General features: G+C 45.5%; 1 protein-coding gene across 7 annotated transcripts in view; it reads right to left on the reverse strand.

Annotated features, from left to right (window-relative positions):
- ASB7 (ankyrin repeat and SOCS box containing 7) overlaps nt 1-23,752 on the reverse strand; it is an 86,840-nt gene that overhangs the window by 32,934 nt on the left and 30,154 nt on the right. For all 7 annotated transcript variants that reach the window (XM_063925666.1, XM_063925667.1, XM_063925662.1 and 4 more), the window contains one exon: nt 16,385-16,990. In XM_063925666.1, the coding sequence (XP_063781736.1) occupies nt 16,385-16,990 (606 nt within the window). The remainder of the gene's footprint in view (nt 1-16,384; nt 16,991-23,752) is intronic.

Below are 23,752 nucleotides of genomic sequence, written 5' to 3' on the forward strand. Positions count from 1 at the left end.
CTCTCACTTTTCCCATTAATTTACTGATCTGGCTGGCAGTGGCAGGAAGGATGGCTCTGTAGCAGTCTGTCTGGCTCTTGTCCCGTGTAGCTCCGCCCCCTGAGGGCCAATGTAGCCACGCCCCCCATCGGCACGTGGCTCCGCCCCTTTTTGGCTGAACACAGCCGTTGTCACTGGGGACTCTGGAGGCGGGAGAAGGAGGCTGCTACAACGCAGCAGGGGAAAGAGGCGCCGTCGGCAGCTTGGAGGTACTGCAGTGCAGAGCAATGACAAGCAGCTCAGCCAGTCGGGCCGCTTGTCATTGCTCACTGGTGGGAGGCAGTGGGCCGGGCAGGATCGGTTTGCGGGCCGCATCCGGCCAGCGGGCCGTATTTTGCCCACCCCTACCCAAATAGGATGTCTCCCTTAAAAGGAAGTACCTCCAAGGTCTTTTTGGAGTCCAGGTCCATCTTCCATGACATCAACCACAGAATTCGGCGAGCCAGGATGGACGTAGTCGACGCCTTGGCCGCCATTACACCTGTCTCAGAGGACGCGTGCTGAATATATTGGGATGCAGTGGTAATATGAGACCGATATGGCAGTGTCAGATATATCCTGAGGCAGCTCATCCTCTATTGCCTGAAACCATGCTTCAATTCCTTTTGCGGCCCAGGCCGCCGCTATAGTGGATCTATGTACAGCACCTGTAAGGGAGTATAGACTTCAGGCATCCCTCCACACGCTTATCTGTCGGATCCTTCAGTGAGGTGACAGTGGTGACAGGCAGCGTAGATGACACCACAAGACGGGTGACATGGGAATCCACTGGCGGTGAATTTTCCCACTTGTTACACAACTCAGCAGGGAGAGGATAACGAGCTAGCATCTTTTTAGAAAGGGAGAATTTCTTTCCTGGAGAAGACCAGGGTTCCTGACGTATGTCTATTAAATGGTCAGAATGCGGTAAGACTACTTTAGCTACCTTCTGACGTTTAAACTTATCAGGTTTCTTAGACGCAATAGTGGTATCTACATCATCATCGATTTGTAGAATCAGCTTAATAGCCTCCACTAGGTCAGGGACATCAACCTGAGTTGTAGGTTCCTCATCAGAAGCAACTGTATCAGTGTCTGACGGATCAGTATACTCCCCATCCTCATCAGAAGTATCATCTGATATATTAGTGGATTGGAGGAAGTGGCCCGCTTAGATGACCCCTTGACCCCAGAGGAACGTGGGGTAGGTTTTTTGTTTAACCAAAGATTGATTCAATTGCTGCAACTGGGTAGACAATCATCCACCCAAGGCGGATTTACCATAGAGGGACAATATGTGGCTGCAATGGCACAGGAGGTCCCATAGGGGGTGTAAGGCATGTGACAAGCGTATTGAGCATAGTTGAGAACGCTGGCCAAGGTGGCTCCTGATTGGTTACAGGAGCTGCGGAGTGACTGGGAGATGTATGGCACATATTACACAGACCATCATTTAAAGCTTCCCCCTCAGGCAAATCCCTGGCGCATGCGCTGCATGATACAGGAGCGTCCGTGGATTTCCCGCCCTTTGTGTTAAGACATTTAGTGAATGCAACCGCAGAGCTTATGAGTACGCTACAGTCAGACAGAGTACAATACCTGAGAATAAATCAACTAGTATGTGACAGCGTACACAACACCAGCGTCTAAATCCGGTACTATGTGACTGAATACACAGTACACAACACCAGCGATTAAATCGGGTATGATGTGACTGAGTACACAGTAGAATACACTTAACGGCAAATACTGTGCAGCACTATATACGAGACCCTGACGCACCTAGTCCCCTAGGGTACAAAATACAATGATAGCTATAGCTGCACTGATGGGAAATCCACGCAGCAGATACAGGCACACACAGTCATAGTGAGGTACAAAATACAATGATAGCTATAGCTGCACTGATGGGAAATCCACGCAGCAGATACAGGCACACACAGTCATAGTGAGGTACAAAATACAATGATAGCTATAGCTGCACTGATGGGAAATCCACACAGCAGATACAGGCACACACAGTCATAGTGAGGTACAAAATACAATGATAGCTATAGCTGCACTGATGGGAAATCCACGCAGCAGATACAGGCACACACAGTCATAGTGAGGTACAAAATACAATGATAGCTATAGCTGCACTGATGGGAAATCCACGCAGCAGATACAGGCACACACAGTCATAGTGAGGTACAAAATACAATGATAGCTATAGCTGCACTGATGGGAAATCCACGCAGCAGATACAGGCACACACAGTCATAGTGAGGTACAAAATACAATGATAGCTATAGCTGCACTGATGGGAAATCCACGCAGCAGATACAGGCACACACAGTCATAGTGAGGTACAAAATACAATGATAGCTATAGCTGCACTGATGGGAAATCCACGCAGCAGATACAGGCACACACAGTCATAGTGAGGTACAAAATACAATGATAGCTATAGCTGCACTGATGGGAAATCCACGCAGCAGATACAGGCACACACAGACATAGTGACAATGCAGATAATTATTTTAGTCAGACAATAAAACTGCAGTGGATTAGTAAAAAATTTTTATTATATATATATATATATATATATATAGCAAAGAAAGGCAGTGGCACTCTCCGGTTTTACATGAAATGAATCCAGGACACGGCGGTCACTGCTTAGAGTATCGAAACGTTGTACTCTAAGCAGTGACCGCCGTGTCCTGGATTCATTTCATGTAAAACCGGAGAGTGCCACTGCCTTTCTTTGCTACATACAGTCGCAAGACTATCTCAGGAGGCACCTGGGTCGTGTTTAATTTCATTTGGAGAGAGTGCCAGCCCGTATTAGACTGACTATATATATATATATATATATAAAAATAAATAAAACAATGCGTGGTCCAAGACCAGATGTATATATCAGAATACTCGTACAATATATTCTGGTAGAGGTACACTTGTTCTTAACGAACACTGTCTTAAAATGACATGTAGAGTACTTAAGTGTCTGTAAAATCACAGCGCTGATGAATCAGGCGGATTTACAGAGGAGACCTTGCCCTGCAGCCCCGGAGACCAGTCACAGCTACTGTGAGAAGATGACACCCAGACTCTCAGTCAGGGAGCGAGGGAAAGTGTGAGGCAGCTCCAGGGCGGGAACACCAGCAGTAAATAGCACCCAGAGCTGGGGGACGGGCTACGAGGTCAAGCGCCTTTTCCCCTATGCTGGGCCTCACCACCGGGTATTATGGAGCCTTATTAAAGTGGATATTTTACTATCCGACCTGTGCTCCTGTGCCCTGGTGTATATAGTGTGGTCCCTGCTCTGTCATAGTGTCCACACCAGCGTTGCGATTCGTCTCTTTAAACCGCGTCCGGAATGCAATTTAATGGCGGGTCCCGCCTGGGGGACCCTCTTACCTCCTCCTTTAGTAGCAGCCACGCGATCCAGAAGAGCGTCTGCGGTGGTGTGCCTAGGAACCGGAGCGCCTCCACCGGAACAGAACCAGCGGGAGTATGCGACGCCGCTGGGGAGGTGATGGAGCCGCAGCATAGTATGTCACACTGACATATTAAGTGCTGCAACCCTTGAAGTCTTCTAAAAAGCTTTTTCAGGGCTGCCTAGCGCAGCCCACCTGTTAAGTGACCTGCTTCATGCAGGCACCAACTCTAAAACTGAGCTCACAGTTCCTGGAGGCAAGGTTATAGAGGAGGCCCCGCAATGCATTCTGGGACAGTCTAAAGCTTTAGCCTGTTGGTGCCTCTGGATTAAGATCCATCTCTACACCCTAATGTATTCCCTGTGGAACACAGTGTACCCCGCTGCAGAAATACGGAATATTCCAAAATACTGAATTTTTGAGTGAGAGTGAGATAATGAAACCTTTGTTTTCTGATGGCTCAGTGTACACAAACTTTGTTTAATACACAAAGTTATTAAAGATATTGTATTACATGACCTTCAGGCTGTGTGTATAAGGTGTATATGAAACATAAATGAATTGTGTGAATGTACACACACTTTGTTTAATGCACAAAGTTATTAAAAATATTGGCTAAAATGACCTTCAGGCTGTGTGTATAAGGTGTATATGAAACATAAATGCATTCTGTGCTTAGATTTAGGTCCAATCACTGTGATATCTCATTATGGTATGCAATTATTCCAAAATACGGAAAAATCAGATATCCCAAAAACTTCTGGTCCCAAGCATTTTGGATAAGGGATACTCAACCTATATTAATAATAATAATTACCTGCAGTCCTTCAGTGGTTCAAAGGACAGTTTTTAAAATGCATTGCACTCATAACTGAATTGCATTATTTAAGATAATTGGCCAGGAGATTAATCATAGTGGTGTGTGTGTGTGTGTGTGTGTGTGTGTGTGTGTGTGTGTGTGTGTGTGTGTGTGTGTGTGTGTGTGACTGAAAAGGGCAACAGATAAGTGGATGTGAAGAACAGACTTACAATGTTAAATAATGTAATTCAGTCTGGGATAAACGAGAAAAAAAATACCTAGAAACAACAACTTTTTCTCAAATGTATTTTAATCTTGGTAATGAGTCCGACATGTGGTGTCACTGGTGTTTTCTTAAGAACCAGGGTAAAATGAGGGTTAAGTAGGCTTACCCTTGTTAACTCTTTTTCTTTGAGGTCCATAGGATTCACAGAGTTTACCATGGGGTGTAGGTGGTTGGAGAGGACCGGGCACCAAACAGTTAAAGCTGTGAGGTCCCAGGATGCTTTGGTCCCTCCTTCCCTATACCCCACCGCAGCCAAAAGCCAGACAGTTTTTGTGAAGCCCACGGCAGGAGCAGTAGAGAGGCGAAGGAAGAACGGTACACACAACAAACACCCCCAAATTAGAGAAAGGAAGCAGCGACCAAGAGTAAAAAAAAGAACCCATAGAAGGCAGCCACCCGACTCTGTGTGTCTCCTTGATGGTTGAGGTAGGCCACCGCAGTTGCGTTGTCGAGCTGGACTTGTCAACATTGGCCCTTGTGAAGTCCCTGTGCCAGAATTAGCTCCCAGTATTCAGCCCAAATGTTGATGGGCAGGCGACTCTTGCGGGTTGTTCAATGACCCCAAGAGGAATGTTGAGCGATCAATGTGCCCCCCCATGTAGGCTGGCATCCGTAGTGAGGAGCACCCAATCTGGAATCCAGAAGGGATGACTCTTGTTCAAGTGAGACGTGTGTAGCAACCACCAGAGGCAAAGCAGAACCTCTGGCTAGAGGACAATCGTCTGGACACAGATCAGATGATGCTACCCGTTCCACTGGGACAGGATCAGGTGTTGAAGAGGTCTGGAGTGAAACTGGGCGTATTCCACCATGTTGAAGGTGAAGACCATGGACACCAGAAACAGCACTGCAGAATAGATGGACACTCGCCGTCTTTGAAGCAATTTGCTTATGCGCAGGTGAAGTGCCATTATTTTTTCTGCTGGCAGGAAGATCCTCTATACCTGAGAATCCAGGAGTGTTCCGAGATGTGACATCCTCTGAGGAGACAGGGAGGACTTTTTTCAGTTGATGAGCCAGCCTTGTTCCTGTAGGAAGGCAATGGTCAGCTGAAGATGGTGTTGGAGTACTTCCTGAGATTGTTCCAATAACAGGTGGTCTTCCAGGTATGGAAGGATTCTTACTCCCAGATGTCTGAGCTGAGACGCCATAACTGCCATTATTTTGGTAAAGACCAAAGGGGCTCTAGAAACACAGAAGGGCAGCGCCTAATATTGGTTATGTCGTTAAAGGACAGCAAATCTGAGGAATTGATTATGACTGGGAGTAATAGGCACATGCAGGAACGCATCCTGAATGTCTAGAGATGCCATAAAATCCCCAGGCTCCAATGCTAGGACAATGATGTGGAGAGTTTCCATGCGAAACCTGGGCACCTAGATAAACTTAAGTGCCAAAAGAAGGGTTTTTAATTCCGCACCAACTAGACATAAATAAAATTAATAACAACAGCAAATAATAATAGCTTGGGTCAATGTTCCAATATTTTGGACCCAGGCAAAGTACAGAAAGCAGAAGTGGGTTATAATTCTTTCTTCCATACTCTTCAAATAGCTGCCCACGGCCATAGCATCCTGAATACGCCCGATCCTGGCCAATCTCGGAAGCTAAGCAGGATAGGCCTGGTAAGTACTTGGATGTTAGACCACCTGGGAATACTAGGTACTTTGGGCAAATTACTATTTTGAGAAAAACTTTAAACCTATTCCTCGCCCTTTATCACAGTTTGACTACAACATCATAGAGTACATGGATTAGCATCCCGTTATAACTTTCACCACGTTTTACCTTGAGCCCTATGAATTACCAGGTCAATCAAGGTTTTTAATATAGGGGGGGGGGTCCAAAGTTTTAAAAAATTGCTGGGAAATGCCACTACTGATACTCTGTTTTTTTCTGAGGTGTATCTTGAAAACAATTCACATCTCTGTGCCTAATCCACCTATCACTTTGAAATTGTGCCCCTTTGTCAATCAAAATATGGAGATTCCAGTAAAAAAATGTTTCATCAATCTTGCCGGACTCAGAGAGATCATTATACATTCATTAACTTCATACTTAATTTTTTAGGTGCAAAAAAAAAAAAAAAAAAAGTGGGTTAAATTAGCATTATCAACCTAAGGCAGATGAGTTATCATACCACTTTTGTGTTTAAATTGAACCTTAAAGTAGGCTATGAAAGAAAAATAATGGGATTTTGATTGCCTGCCTACCATTAGGTATAATTTTGCCTGCCAGGGCAAAAAACAGACAACCAACCGACTTTTCAAACAATTGATTTCCACCCTAAGAACTTTGTTTTCGTGATTTTGGAATTGAATAGGTGCAACTTAAAAAAATTCACAAAAATAGGATTTGCGTGAAAATTCTTGCTGTGAAAAGTGTAGGTGAAAATGGGGAAATCAGGCTGCAGATGAGTTAACAAACATAACTCATCTGCCTTAGGTTGATAATGCTAATTTAACCAATTTTTTTATATGTGGATTAGGCACTGAGATGTTACATTTTTTCCGGATACACCTCAGGAAAAAAAAAAAAAGTAGCATCAGTAGTGGCATTTCCAAGCAATTTTTCAAAACTTTGACACCCTATACCTTAAAAACTGTGAGGCCTAAAGAAGAAATATTTGACACTGGTTAGTAGCTACGTGGTAGTATCAAGTGTACAAAGTATCATGAAATTCTGAGTCAGTGGGTGTCATGCCTGTGTGAACTGATATGGAATGACCCTACAATCTAATCCAACACGGAGCCGAACAATATGTCTCCAGCGAGTGCTTTTATTGAATCCGTATCCGCCTTCCAAGACCGAAGCCATAGGATTCTTCAGGCAGCAACAGAGGTCGCTGATGCTTTAGAAGCAAGGGCTCCCATATCCAACACTGCTTCTCCCAGATAAGAGGCTGCTTCTCTAATATGGAAGATGTGGGCTAGCTGTTCTCTGGTAGCGTCTGATGAAAGGCTGTCCTTCAGCGCGTCCAATATCCTTTGCTACCTAGGCTGAGGCCATAGGTGTAATATCGCCTGTATGTGAATAGACAGATTTGAGACTATTTTAAATGTTTCAATCTGTGGCATCCTCGAGTGAGGACACTGTTGGTATACGTCATGTAGAGCTCCTAAATAGGTGAAAATCCTCCATAGGGGGAACCTCCCACTTAACACACTCTCCCATTGGGAGAGGATAAAAAGACGCAAGTTTGCTAGTAGCAAGCCATGCTTCACACATGAGTTCAGTAAGCTGATCAGACAAATGGAATTCAGCCGTGAATGGATTTAACTGCCCGAACAAGGGTGGGGACTTCCACAGTAGCATGTCGTTCCTCTGCACCTGAGGGGGATTCTGGGAGAGAGACATCTGCATGGCCAATTTCCTCAGATGATGCTTCAGAAAATGAAAGCTGCGTAGACAGTGATGATGGTACAGCCCGCCTATGCGCTTTGGCTGCTGTCTGTCACTCTATAACATTTACTGCACGGCGGCAGATGTCTGAGCAAGATTCTGAACACAGTGGGAAAAAACATCCATCCAGGGAGGATGCACAGGAGGGACTAGAAGCAGGTTGCAACTGCTCTGGAAACCCCATTGTAGGAGGCAGAGTGGGAGCTGACAGGCAGTCCACTAACTGCATCTTGACCTGAGATAAGGAAGACACCCAAGGTGGTTCCTGGACAGGTGCTGGTGGAACGGGCTGGTGAAGCCCGTCGTGTACAGGGTCTTGAGGGTATAAGCCCGCCGAACAGGATCTACATGTAACCAGCACAGGAGCCCCAGCCTTCGTTTTACCTTTGCCTCTGAAGGATATAGTAATAACAGTACAATAAGCACACAGTGAGTGTATAGCCTGATGCAAGTAAATGTGAGGTACAACTCAGTTGAACCCCTATACACCTGGTATTTTGTGTTGAGAAAGGAGTAGCAGGGGTAGAGATAACTGACAGTAGAAGTCAGGGAAAGTCACATACAATGCATATAATTAATTGCAATGGGCAATAAATCCACTACTCATAGGATCAGCGCTGTATAACCTGGCCCTGGGGAGAGGTATACAGGGAGACTGGACCCGACTCCTGATACCTTGCTGCTGCAGACCTGCTCATAAAATGGCTGCCGTGTGTCTCACTCGGGGAGGAGAGTGGAGAGGAACAGCTCAGAGGCGAGAAGCTTCCATGAGGGATTGCGCTCTGAGCAGTGGAGGGGCCATCGGGGGAGAGCACACCTCCCCCCTATGCTGACGTTATCCACCAAGGCATAATGGCCTCTAAAGAGTCCCCAATGCCATTTCATGTGGCCTAGTGGGATTGCGGACGAACTGGATTCCCACATCAGCTGTCTCTGGTGGTCTCCGGACCTGAGATAAAAGGCTGCACTACACGCAATTCCCCGTGAGCAGGGAGTCGCCTTACCTGTCCCTCTCGTGTCCCTCTGGGCACCCAGGGTGCAGCCGAGCGTGCTAGTGGAGCTCCAGTGACGACTGCCGTAATCACTGGATCGCTTACCAGTGCTGTGGCGCCGGCGGGAGGTTGACAAAGCCATAGCATGCGAGTGCTATAGGACGCCTAGCGCTGCCTGCTCTGAAGACAATTATTCTACAAATTAATAGAAAGCATAAAAAAATGCTGAGGCTGCTTAAAAACAGCCCCTGTTACAAAAGCTGCCTGGCCTCTGGCTGGGTATAGGGTAGGAGGGACCAAACCATCCTGGGACTTCAAAGCTTTAACTATACTCCATGGTAATCCCTGTGGATCCCTATGGACCCTGAAGAAGAAATAAGGGACTAAAACTTGTGGCAAGAGTGAGACTCATGTACAGACAGCCACCCAGCAACTTGGTACTACTTTCTGAGTGGTGAGAAACCAGCAGACCTTTATTCATTATTACGGAGATGATGATGTGACTTATATTTGTCATGGAATGTCATCTAGCTAATGGATACTCAAATTTTACACAGAAGACTTAGTTTAAACTGTTTAAGTGTGTGGACGATTTGCTATGCACGGATTCCATGCACATGAACGATAAAATTATAACACAGGTAAGAATGCATACCATTTCAGACATTTAAACGCTTTAGGAAACTGTAGCTTGAATCTGTACACTCTTTGGGGGGGAATTCAATTGTGGTTCGTCCTGGCTGCCACTAGATGGTGCCCAACAGAGCAAGCCAATTGTTGCTCCATTTGGGCGCGCATGCAGGGGAAGGGGGGTTGAATAGCACTAATGGGCACACACACAGAACATGCATGCCCAGTAAGTGGGAGAAGGGGGGGGAGTTTAATAGCTACTGTGGGTGCCAATTACATTTGGGTGCTCACAAAACAATTGAATTCCCCACATTGAATGAGACTTTTTTTTACCCCTATAGAGACAAAGTTACAACACAATGCTGTACATGTTTTTTGTTTGAGTAATTATAGAAGGGGGGTGTAGAGCGTTCTCTCTGTGCTGTCGTTGCTCAGGGATTTGAATAGACTTTTAACATTGCAGATTAAACAGCTTTACAGTGTATACGTCGTAGCATACCTAAAGGGGGGTACTCACGGAGCGATCGCTGCTTAAAATCTAAGCAATCTGACTAGATTACTTAGATTTTAAGCAGTGATCTCTCCGTGTGTACCCCTCACAGCAATAGCGATGTGCAGCCCCGCCCATCGCTATCGCTAGATTGGCCTGCATGCAGGCCAATCTAGTAGGTCGCTCACTTCACCCGCTGGGTGAAATGAGCGGCCCCCCCGCACACATCGCGCTGTGCTGAACGGGGGGGAGAGATGTGATTCGCTCAGCACACATCTCTCCCCACATCTGCCAGTGAGTACTGGCCTTTAGAGTCACTTATTCTAGAGTAGCAATAATAGAACTGGGATGACACACACTGACACTTAAAATAAGATTTTACTTACCGGTAAATCTATTTCTCTTAGTCCGTAGAGGATGCTGGGACTCCGTAAGGACCATGGGGAATAGACGGGCTCCGCAGGAGATAGGGCACTTTAAGAAAGCTTTGCACTCTGGGTGTGCACTGGCTCCTCCCTCTATGCCCCTCCTCCAGACCTCAGTTAGGGAAACTGTGCCCAGAGGAGATGGACAGTACGAGGAAGGATTTTTGTAAATCTAAGGGCGAGATCCATACCAGCCACACCAATCACACCGTATAACTTGTGATAAACTTACCCAGTTAACAGTATGAACAACAACATAGCCACGGTTCCACCGAAAAACTATAACATAACCCTTATGTAAGCAATAACTATATACACAAGTCTTGCAGAGAAGTCCGCACATGGGACGGGCGCCCAGCATCCTCTACGGACTACGAGAAATAGATTTACTGTTAAGTAAAATCTTATTTTCTCTAACGTCCTTGAGGATGCTGGGACTCCGTAAGGACCATGGGGATTATACCAAAGCTCCCAAACGGGCGGGAGAGTGCGGATGACTCTGCAGCACCGATTGAGCAAATAGGAGGTCCTCCTCAGCCAGGGTATCAAACTTATAGAACTTTGCAAAGGTGTTTGTCCCCGACCAAGTAGCTGCTCGGCACAACTGTAATGCCGAGACCCCTCGGGCAGCCGCCCAAGAAGAGCCCACTTTCCTAGTGGAGTGGGCCTTAACCAATTTCGGTAACGGCAATCCTGCCGTAGAATGCGCATGCTGAATCGTGTTACAGATCCAGCGAGCAATAGTCTGCTTTGAAGCAGGAGCGCCAACCTTGTTGGCCGCATACAGAACGAACAAAGCTTCAGTCTTCCTGATTCTAGCCGTCCTGGTCACATAAATCTTCAAAGCCCTGACTACATCCAGGGACTCGGAATCCTCCAAGTCCCGTGTAGCCACAGGCACGACAATAGGTTGGTTCACATGAAAAGATGAGAACACTTTTGGCAGAAAGTGAGGGCGAGTCCTCAACTCTACCCTATCCACGTGAAAAACCAAGTATGGGCTTTTATGTGATAAAGCCGCCAATTCGGAAACACGTCTTGCCGAAGCTAACGCCAACTACATGACCACTTTCCACGTTAGATATTTCAACTCCACAGTTTTGAGTGGTTCAAACCAAGGTGACTTGAGGAAACGTAACACCACGTTAAGATCCCAAGGCGCCACCGGAAGCACAAAGGGAGGCTGAATATGCAGCACTCCCTTCACAAAGGTCTGTACTTCAGGAATAGAGGCCAATTCTCTTTGAAAGAAAATGGATAAGGCCGAAATCTGGACCTTTATGGACCCTAATTTTAGGCCCAAAGTCACTCCTGTTTGAAGGAAGTGAAGTAGACGGCCCAAATGGAACTCCTCCGTAGGAGCAGCTCTGGCCTCACACCAAGAAACATATTTCCGCCATATACGGTGATAATGTTTTAACGTCACGTCTTTCCTAGCCTTGATCAGGGTAGGAATGACTTCCTACGGAATCCCTTTTTCCGCTAGGATCCAGCGTTCAACCGCCATGCCATCAAACGCAGCCGCGGTAAGACTTGGAACAGACAAAGCCCCTGCCGCAGCAGGTCCTTCCTTAGAGGAAGAGGCCACGGATCCCCTGCGAGCAACTCTTGCAGCTCCGGATACCAAGTCCTCCGTGGCCAATCCGGAACAATGAGTATTGTTCTGACCCTGCTTCTTTGTATTATTCTCAACACCTTGGGTATGAGAGGAAGAGGAGGAAACACATAGACCGATCTGAACACCCAAGGTGTCACCAGAGCGTTTACCGCTACCGCCTGAGGGTCCCTTGACCTGGCGCAATACCGCTTTAGCTTTTTGTTGAGACGGGATGCCATCATGTCGATTTGAGGCAGTCCCCAACGATCCGTGATCTGTGCGAAGACTTCTTGATGAAGTCCCCACTCTCCCGGATGCAGGTCGTGCCTGCTGAGGAAGTCCGCCTCCCAGTTGTCCACCCCCGGGATGAACACCGCTGACAGCGCGCTTACATGGCCTTCCACCCAGCGTAGAATCCTGGTCGCTTCTGCCATGGCCATTCTGCTCCTTGTCCCGCCTTGGCGGTTTATATGAGCCACTGCCGTGACATTGTCTGACTCAATCAGAACCGGTTTTCTCCGAAGCAATTCCTCCGCTTGACGCAGGGCATTGTATATGGCCCTCAACTCCAGGACGATGATGTGGAGACAAGACTCTAGGCTTGACCAGAGACCTTGGAAATTTCTTCCCAGTGTCACTGCTCCCCAGCCTCGGAGGCTTGCGTCCGTGGTCACCAGGACCCAGTCCTGAATGCCGAACCTGCGACCTTCTAGTAGGTGAGCACTGTTCAGCCACCACAGGAGAGATACCCTGGTCCTGGGAGACAGGGTGATCCATTGATGCATTTGTAAATGGCACCCGGACCACTTGTCCAAGAGGTCCCATTGAAAAGTCCTCGCATGGAACCTGCCGAAAGGGATGGCCTCGTAGGAAGCCACCATCTTCCACAGGAGCCGCGTGCAATGATGCATTGAAACCTTTTTTGGTTTTAATAGGTTCCTCACCATGGCTATGAGTTCCTGAACCTTTTCGATCGGAAGAAAAACCTTTTTCTGGTCTGTGTCTAGAATCAGCCCCAAAAAGAGGTCAGACGCGTTGTAGGGACTAGCTGGGACTTCGGTATATTGAGAATCCAGCCGTGTATCTGCAACGTCTTCATGGACACGCTGTCCAGCAACCTCTCCCGAGATCTCGCCTTTATGAGGAGATCGTCCAAGTATGGGATAATTGTGACCCCCTGCCTGCGCAGCAGCACCATCATTTCCGCCATTACCTTGGTGAAAATTCTCGGGGCCGTGGAAAGCCCAAACGGCAACGTCTGAAATTGGTAGTGACAGTCCTGCACTGCAAATCTCAGGAACGCCTGATGCGGGGGGAATATCGGAACATGAAGGTAAGCATCCTTTATGTCCAGGGACACTAACCAATCCCCCCCCTCCAGGCTGGCGATGACCGCCCTGAGTGATTCCATTTTTAACTTGAACCTCTTCAAGTACAGGTTCAGAGATTTCAGGTTTAAAATGGGTCTGACCGAACCGTCCGGTTTCGGGACCACAAACAGGGTTGAGTAATATCCCTCTCTTTGCTGGAGATGAGGAACTGTGACAATCACCTGTTGAATATACAATTTTTGGATTGCTGCCAACACTAAGCTCCCTCTCTGACGGGGAAGCCGGCAGAGCCGATTTGAAAAATCGGCGAGGAGGCAAGTCTTCGAATTCCAGCCTGTATCCCTGAGAAACAATCTCTAATGCCCAGGGATCCACCTGCGAGTGAACCCAGACGTGGCTGAAAAACCGAAGACGAGCCCCCACCAGATCTGCCTCCCCTCAGAAAGCCCCAGCGTCATGACTTCTGCTCTTGGGAACTAGCTGTGTGCAGCTTTTTTTCCCTGCCTTTCCCTCTGGCAACAAAGGATGATCCACGTACCTTCTTGTTTTTATTGGAACGAAAGGACTGCATTTGATAATGAGGTGCCTTTTTTGTATGCTGCGGGGGGACATAAGGTAAGAAATTTGACTTACCAGCCGTAGCCGTAGAGACAAGATCCGAGAGGCCGCCTCTAAACAGCTCCACCCCTTTATAAGGCAAGGACTCCATATGCCGCTTTGAATCGGCATCTCCCGTCCACTGTCGGGTCCACAAGACATAGCATTTATTCTGGAGTTTAATAAACAAATGTCTCTCTGAGCATCCCTCATATACAAGGCAGCATCTCTGATATGCTCTATGGTCATATGAATGGCATCCCTATCTAAGGTGTCAATTTCTGTAGATAAGGAATCTGCCCATGCCACAACCGCACTACAAACCCAGGCCGACGCCATAGCCGGTCGAGCAATAGTACCGGAATGATTGTAAATGTGCTTTAAGGTAATTTCCTGCCTGCGATCAGCAGGTTCCTTGAGGGAAGCCGTATCCTGAGAAGGCAGTGCCACCTTTTTGGACAAACGTGTCAGCGCCTTGTCAATTTTTGGCGAAGATTCCCAACGTATCCTATCAGTTTGTGGAAAAGGATACGCCATGAGAATCCTTTTGGGAACTTATGGTCTCCTATCCGGAGATTCCCAAGCCTTTTCGCACAAGTCACTTAATTCAAATGAGGATGGAAAAGTGATTTCAGGCTTTTTCCCTTTATACATGTGTACCCTCGTGTCAGGGACAGGGGGTTCCTCAGTAATATGCAAAACCTCTTTAATGGCAATAATCATGTACCGTATACCCTTAGCCACCTTCGGCTGTAATTTTGCATCTTCATAGTTGACACTAGAGTCAGTATCTGTGTCGGTATCTGTGTCATCGATCTCGGATATGGTGCGCTTCTGAGACCCCGAAGGACCTGGCGCCCCAGGGACAGGCATGGACTGGCTACCTGACTGATCCCTAGCTTCTGCCTTGTCTAATCTTTTATGCAATAGATTGACATTTGCATTCAAGACATTCAGCATATCCACCCATTCCGGTGTCGGCGTTGCCGACGGCGACCTGCCATTCAAGCACTCCCCCTCCACATTAAGCGAGCCTTCCTCGTCAAACATGTCGACACACGCGTACCGACACACTTCACACACACACACACACACACACACACACACACACACACACAGGGAACCCCTTTCCTGAAGACAGTATCCCTGTCAAGGCCCTTTGGAGAGACAGAGAGAGAGTATGCCAGCACACACCCCAGCGCAATAACCCTGAAAACCAACACAAAATGTTTTTCCCCAGCAGCGCTGTATAATATGTAAAGCGCCAATTATGTGCCCCCCTCTCTTTTAAGCACCCTTTCACCGTGTGTAAGCAGGGGAGAGTCCGGGGAGCTTCCTCTCAGCAGTGCTGTGGAGAGAAAATGGCGCAGGTGAGTGCTGAGGGAGAAGCCCCGCCCCCTCGGCGGCGGGCTTCTGTCCCGCTCAAACTTAGTAAAATATGGCGGGGGCTCTTTTTTATACATGTACAGAGCCCACCTGTACATGTATATAGTCTTTTTGCTATGCAGAGGTTTATATTGCTGCCCAGGGCGCCCCCCCCTGCGCCCTGCACCCTTACAGTGACCGGAGTATGTGAGGTGTATGGGAGCAATGATGCACAGCTGCAGTGCTGTGCGTTACCTCAGTGAAGCTGAAGGCTTCTGCCGCCTGACGACTTCTGTCTTCTGTACTTCTAGCTCTGTGAGGAGAACGGCGGCGCGGCTCCGGGGGTGGACGCCCAGTAAGAACCTGCATTCACCCCCTCTGGAGCTAATGGTGTCCATTAGCCGTGGAAGCAGAGCCTATCTTTGACATGAAGGTCTGCTCCTCTCTCCTCAGTCCCTCGATGCAGGGAGCCTGTTGCCAGCAGTGCTCCCTGTGAAAAAGTAGTAAAAGGTAGAAAAAAAAAATCCAGACAAAAATGCTTCTAGGCAGAAAACTCTTGAGAGCTCTCTGCAGTGCACCCATCTTGCTCTGGGCACAGTGTAAAACTGAGGTCTGGAGGAGGGGCATAGAGGGAGGAGCCAGTGCACACCCGGAGTCCAAAGCTTTCTTAAAGTGCCCTATCTCCTGCGGAGCCCGTCTATTCCCCATGGTCCTTACGGAGTCCCAGCATCCTCAAGGACGTTAGAGAAATATACATTGGAGAGAGTTTCATCATCTTCTAATATAATACAACTCCTACACACATCTGTATGGCACTGCCACGTCAGAGGCTACATTTAATAGCCTGTGAGAAGAAGGAAGTTCAGGATTTTTAAAGCAGCGATCATAAACAGGTTGGTTTTGCTGGGTAAATGATTGCAGTTTTAAAAATCCATTCAGATTTGCACAAAATCCTGCAGACTATTACATTTAACCCCACATCTTTATTATAATTTTTTGTTGTGTCAGCTGTACTGATAGGGTTACTTACTTCTTACTTCCTGTAGGAAATCCAGGCAAGGCCGGCTAGTTCCAGAGATGCTTAGAGATACAGCTAGAGGGGTCTGACCCTCATAGTTCCTAGTGTTCGTGTCCGCCCCATAATTGTACAGCATGCGGGCACACAGGACATCATCCCGCAGAGCTGAGAGGTGAAGTGGTGTCTGTCCGTCCTCTAGCCGCCCTAAGTTCGTATCGGCCCCCCTTTGCAGAAACATGCGACAATACGAATGGTTACTTTTGATCACAGCATAGCGTAGCAGGAACCCGTTTTGAATATCAATGTTGGCATTGTGGTCCAGGAGGATCTTTACACAGCTGGATCGTTCCCGGATGATGGCAAGTTGCAGTGGAGTTGTTCCCTTGTCACTTAATGGGTCAACCTCTGCTTTAAACTCCAGTAGCAGCCTGACAAAAGAATCTCTGCCGTAGTGGGCAGCCACGTGCAGCGGCGTCCAGCCATCATTGCTCTTGGCATTAATAATGTCACTGCGGTACTCAGACTCCAGCATGAGGCGTGCGATCCGTGCTCGTCCGTGCATGGCAGCATAATGCAACGCCGTAAAGCCCCCGATCAGGTCCTTTACTGTAGGGTCCGCTGTACAGACATATGACACAAAAAAAGTTCTGTTAGGGAATGAATACCACCATTTTCACCACTAACTTTTGTTTTCATCCAACATTTGGTATTGAGTCTTCTATTATATTCTTAAATTCTGCATTTAGCAGGTAAAAAAACCAACACAATGGTAAAATAGCTACTTTCTAATTCTATTCTAATTATATTATTCATATATTAAATAATTCACCTCCAATACTGCTTAGACCTTGTACAATGGGCTGTCTTAATATATTATAAATAATGGAACGATACTGAACCATCATGGTTGCCCATTGGTCTAAGTATCGACACTACATTGGCTCTCCTAGTTATTGGTCACTTTCTAATGTGCCTTAATAAAAGCAGGCATCTAGATGTTAGGAGATTTGACATTTACACTTTTATTCCATGTAATACACAAATATCCAAATGAAGTTATGACACCAAAACCCACTGACAATAAGGGAGAACATAAAAACTAACTTTTTATACAGATATGACATACAGAAGTTTCTACATATAGCAGTGTGCTAGGAGTACATAGGGAGGGGGTGGGGAACTGAATAGTTTTTTAGGTGCCCTAAGTAGTGGGCGTCCAACGCAGATCTGTGCGTGTCTAAAAGCAAGGATTTAGCCGGCAACGTGGCAAAACCATCTAAAGTACTGGTTAGAGTGCCCAAACCATGGGCTTTTCATCGATTTCTGTTAACCACCCTTAGGAGGGCACGAGCAGAAATATGGATTCCTGCGGTTTTTGCTCCCATCAGCAGTTACCAATTGAATAGCTCACTTCAGTTAAGACAGGAGCTGCAGGCGCCAACAAACTACTGAATCTACCCCATTAGCTCAGTTTATGCAATCACACTGACAACCTTCCAATACAGTATTACCACTAACAAGTTTGGATTTGTATAACTGGGGAAGCACAAGGAAGGGGTTGCATAGTGTGCAAATATAATAACAGAGGGTTAATTGGAATGAATTGTGTCACATGGTTAGTTTGTAGGGGCCCCTCTCTCTGCGGTACAAATAACCAGTGGTGCAAGTAGAAATTTCTTCTTAGTGGTACGGATAGTAAAAATGGGTGTGGTCACGCGTCATGAGGGGGCATGGTCACACAAAACTAGAGGAGTGGCTACATGACAATAGGGGCATGGGCACATTATGCCACACACTAATGCCCCTTACTCATTATGTCAAACATCGTAATGCCCATTACACATTATGCTACACACTGTAATTCCCCTTACACATTATGCCAAAAATCATAATGCCCATTAGACATTATGCCATACACTGTAATGCCCCTTACACATTATGCCAAACAATGCCCATTACACATTATGCCACACACTGTAATGCCCCTGTAACATTAACTGCACAGGAATTAGTTTTAAACACGTACAAAACTGCAGCTGAAGCACAGCGGTACTCTGAGTGAGAATCAACATGGCTGCTCTCATCGTAGCGCTCTGTACACAGATTCAGACTCCGTGGCACGCAAATGTACAAATGGTACACATCAATTTAATCCATGTAATCTAGCAGTGTTTCGTTGCTCTCAGTTTCATTTATGCGAATAAAATGCACATTTTGAGCAAGAAAGAGGCTCGGCACTTCCGACTCACCAAGGGCACGGTGCGCCGAGAGGGGCTATCTGGTGTGACTGAAGTCGCAATGCAAAAGGACATATCTGTAACACGGGATTAGGCAGATTTCACAACATATTCTAATGAGTTAAGAGGAACTACTTTTCTCTGGCCTTTATGGTTATTTTATTTGCCGTCGTATACAGTTGTTTTGCCCACCCTGGAAACAGCAGACAAGCTACAAAAAGCAGCATGACATATTACATTACACAAATTCACATAACAGGCCTTCCCACCCCACCGTGTCCTCTCTTGCCTTCACGTCCTCATTAAGAGAAAGCACGTGTCAGAACATTTGCCGATCAGTGGATTTCCTGTGGTCTGGCATAGATGGTTTACGGAATTTAGGTAACATGCTCCTCTGTGGCTTGTCTGCTTTCCAAACAATACAACATACATTATTTAAGGGTCTCCTGGTACAACATGTTCAGTTTACAGGGAACTTGCCCCTGTAGTTTATGGAAATGGTGAGACAGGAAGAGGGCAATCACAATCTGTTATTATCTGACTATAGTTGGATTAATGAGTTGTTTGAAGTGAAACCATAATAGAACACATTCAGCAATTACCTGCTAGCAATTAGAGAACACAGATATTGGAGAAGACAATGAGGTAATACTGAAACAAGTGCAGATAAGGAGGACATGTGGATGAAATGCAACAGTAATCTATGTAACTCTATCGCCACCAATACTAGAAGCTAAATACAAACACCTGGTGGGGTCATGTAAGGTCCCAAGCAATGTAGGGACGCATGAGGCTAGGGAGTCGTCATACTGTGTAAATGGATAGAGAAATACTGTGAGATACATATGATGAATATGGGAAGTAGTATGTATGACATATATACAAAAACTGAGCCATTATATTTGCTTTACTCTTATCACATGGTTCATTATCATTAACCTGCCATGTACACGCTAGGGATGGCAATTAGTAACCAGTGGTTGGAAACGATCCATGTTTTCGATGCGGTCACTGAGAAATATGCCACCATTGCATGCTTATTTCTGATAGCTACACTAATTACCGGATGATTTACATGCGATTGCTACATGTTATCTCAAGGCATGTTGGCCATCCCAACTACATGTACAAGAGTCACACTACTTTCCATTCAGTGCATCTTATCCACCACCCACATTCCACATGTCCTCCTGCCCCAAACACAGAAACATAGAATGTAACTGTAGATAAGAACCACTTGGCACATCTAGTCTGCCCATGTCCCCCAACACAATCCATTTAGGGACTACTGACCTAACACCTTTACAGCCATACCATATAAGAAGGAACACAGCCTGCACAACCCACATATCTAGCCATTCTCTACACAAATGCTACTTCTCCCAATATTTCACCACCAGAAGCACTTCCCTCCCTACATCACACAATACAGACAGGACATGGCTAATGGAGACAAGACTTAAGCCATCCAACATAGGAACCCATTATCACTCTACTCGGAGCTCTTTAGCAACAAAACACTAAATATCCTCCTTTAATCGTATTACTATGTGGAGAACCACAGTGTACTACTGTACCCTATAATATATATACAGTCAGGTCCATAAATATTGGGACATCGACACAATTCTCATATTTTGGGCTCTATACACCACCACAATGGATTTGAAATTAAACAAACAAGATGTGCTTTAACTACAGACATTCCGCTTTAATTTGAGGGTATTTACATCCAAATCAGGTGAACGGTGTAGGAATTGCAATGGTTTCTATATGTGCCTCCCACTTTTTAAAGGGACCAAAAGTAATGGGACAATCGACTAAAAAATTATTTAATGGACAGGAGTGGCCTATTCCCTCGTTATTTCATCATCAATTAAGCAGGTAAAAGGTCTGGAGTAAATTCCAGGTATGACATTTGCATTTGGAATCTGTTGCTGTCGACTCTCAATATGAGATCCAAAGAGCTGCCATCATTAGGCTGAAAAATCAAAACAAACCCATCAGAGAGATAGCAAAAACATTAGGTGTCGCCAAATCAACTGTTTGGAACACTCTTAAAAAGAAAGAACGCACCGGAGAGCTCAGCAACACCAAAAGACCCGGAAGACCACGGAAAACAACTGTGGTGGATGGCATAAGAATTATTTCCCAGATCAAGAACACTCTCCAGGAGGTAGGTGTATATGTGTCAAAGTCAACAATCAAGAGAAGACTTCACAAGAGTGAATATAGAGGGTTCACCACAAGATGTAAACCATTGGTGAGCCACAAAAACAGGAAGGCCAGATTAGAGTTTGCCAAACTAAAAAAGCCTTTACAGTTCTGGAACAACATCCTATGGACAGATGAGACAAAGATCAACTTGTACCAGAGTGATGGGAAGAGAAGAGTATGGAGAAGGAAAGGAACTGTGTCATGATCCAAAACATACCACGTCATCAGTGAAGCATGGTGGTGGTAGTGTCATGGCGTGGTCATGTATGGCTGCCAATGGAACTGGTTCCCTTGTATTTATTGATAATGTGACTGCTGACAAAAGCAGCAGGATGAATTCTGAAGTGTTTCGGACAATAATATCTGCTCATATTCAGTCAAATGCTTCAGAACTCATTGGACGGCGCTTCACAGTGCAGATGGACAATGACCCGAAGCATACTGCGAAAGCAACCAAAGAGTTTTTTAAGGCAAATAAGTGACATGTTATGCAATGGCCAAGCCAATCACCTGACCTGAATCCGATTGAGCATGCATTTCACTTGATGAAGACAAAACTGAAGGGAAAATGCCCAAAAGAACAAGCAGGAACTGAAGACATTTGCAGTAGAGGCCTGGCAAAGCATCACCAGGGTTGAAACCTAGCGTCTGGTGATGTCTATGCGTTCCAGACTTCAGGCTTTAATTGACTGCAAAGGATTTGCAACAAAGTATTAAAAAGTGAAACTTTGATTTAGGATTGTTTAGTTTGTCCCATTACTTTTGGTCCCTTAAAAAGTGGGAGGCACATATAGAAACCGTTGTAATTTGTACACCGTTCACCTGATTTGGATGTATATACCCTCAAATTAAAGCGGAAAGTCTGCAGTTAAAGCACATCTTGTTTGTTTAATTTAAAATCCATTGTGGCGGTGTATAGAGCCCAAAATATGAGAATTGTGTTGATGTCCCAATATTTATGGACGTGTGTGTGTGTGTGTGTGTGTGTGTGTGTGTGTGTGTGTGTGTGTGTGTGTGTATATATATGTATGTATGTATGTATGTGTATATTATATATATAACAATCAGATTGCTCGTTATGGGACACAGTAACTTTATCCTGTGCACAATACACCACCCACTGTATGATGTTAGCCATTCAGAATGCCTCCGATTAGTGATGTCAATAAAATACATGAGGACATTCATTCCACAATGAAACCCATGAGCCATACCAACACGCTGTATGACAACAAAAACAAGGTGATAGGGACAGCAATAAGGTGACATCACGGTGACGCGAGGCTTTTTAAACATATGGATTCACTAACTATTGTCTCCATGTTCATTTTATGAACAAGGACTCCAAAAAACATGGTTTAAATTTAAAAGGGGTGGGTCACTAACATCTATAAGGAAAAGTCTTATAACTACTGTACTAGTTTATTGTGAGATTAAATTAACTGGTATATTTGCAGCCTGAAAAAAAAAAATGACGTGGAATATTATATATAATTCCGTCAGATATCATGGAATGCACTGCCATCTTCTGGCACAACGTGAATAAGACATTCTAGCTTTTTAGATTTGAGCTCCGATTAATGTTTCCACAGCATGAATTAAGGGTTAATGACTGCAAGGGCAATGTATTAATTGCCCAACTGGTGCCTCCACCTAAACTGAAAAATTCTGAATTGTCCCACCAGGGTTTTACTCATGGTGGAATTTTAAACAATCTTTTAGCCATAAGAACATAACACATGCAACTGAATTAACTTCCTTTATATTACAAAAGAATTTGAACACAGGATGAATATTTATGTAACAGGATGCACAAGCAGACCAATGGTAGATTCCTAGGAGGAAGTTATTAGAGGGTATAGAATAGTTTCAAATGCTTACATACACTGAAAATGTTATTCCTAAACAGTAATCTAATTGAACTCTCTCTTTCCTGACTTAATACTATTCCCTCTTGTTACACCTGTACCGCACATAACACTACCTTAGGTTTACAATTCTTTTCTCTAACACCCAAAGTTCAGAGTCCTCAGTCTTCTACTCCCCTTATAACCTTTTAGCAATTAAGTATTAAGAGTTTACAATGTATACCAAACCAAATACATAGGTCATACCTCATTACCTACAGTGCTAAATACAACAGAGTTATGGTACCGGTGCCCAAACATGATGTATTAGTTTGGTAGATTAACACCTATTGCCCAGGTTTATGTGGATACTGACCAGTGTTTAAACGCTGGTGCACATAGGATATAAACAAGAGCTGGTGTTGATTTACACCCAGAATCCTCCTATTACCTATTATAAACCAAGTATAATTACTGATGGTGAGGCGTAATGAGGTTCTGTATTTCATGGACAGGAGTTATTGTCCTACTGTAGTATGAGGTGGGGAGTAGTTATGAGGTACAGTAAATGTGAGGGTAATATTCTATCACGCTACTGTTTTTAGATTGCTCTTATTATTAGCTTGTTTGATACAGCTTCACTATGAGTGGGGCTATCCTTGAAAGCAGTTCTTCATGCAGGGGGTTTATAATTACATGCCTTGATAGTTCTCATTTACTTCTTGCAGGTACACACTTTGGTAGATATTATTGTGTAGAAGGGTTTTTAGCAGCTAAGCAAACTATCTCTGCCGTGTGATATCCTCAGCTGCGGTCTGTCAGTGTCCCTTATATAAATTGCAGGGCTGCGGATTAAGGATGTTCTGTGATCACTCTCTAACCGGTGTGTTACTTTCCAAAGCCCACTTTGAATGCAGCACCATTAGTGACTGACAGCTCCGATTTCAGTCTCCTCCTCAGCCAGACGTAGCAGCTGCCTCCTCTGCCATGTTATTCTCCAAGGCCTGCCTCCGTCACTCCTGCCAGGTGGTACCTGTGTCTCCTCCTATGATCCTCTTCTCCCCCATTGCTGTTCTCAG

The sequence above is a fragment of the Pseudophryne corroboree genome, chromosome 6, assembly GCF_028390025.1.
Source record: "Pseudophryne corroboree isolate aPseCor3 chromosome 6, aPseCor3.hap2, whole genome shotgun sequence".
NCBI lineage: Eukaryota > Metazoa > Chordata > Amphibia > Anura > Myobatrachidae > Pseudophryne > Pseudophryne corroboree.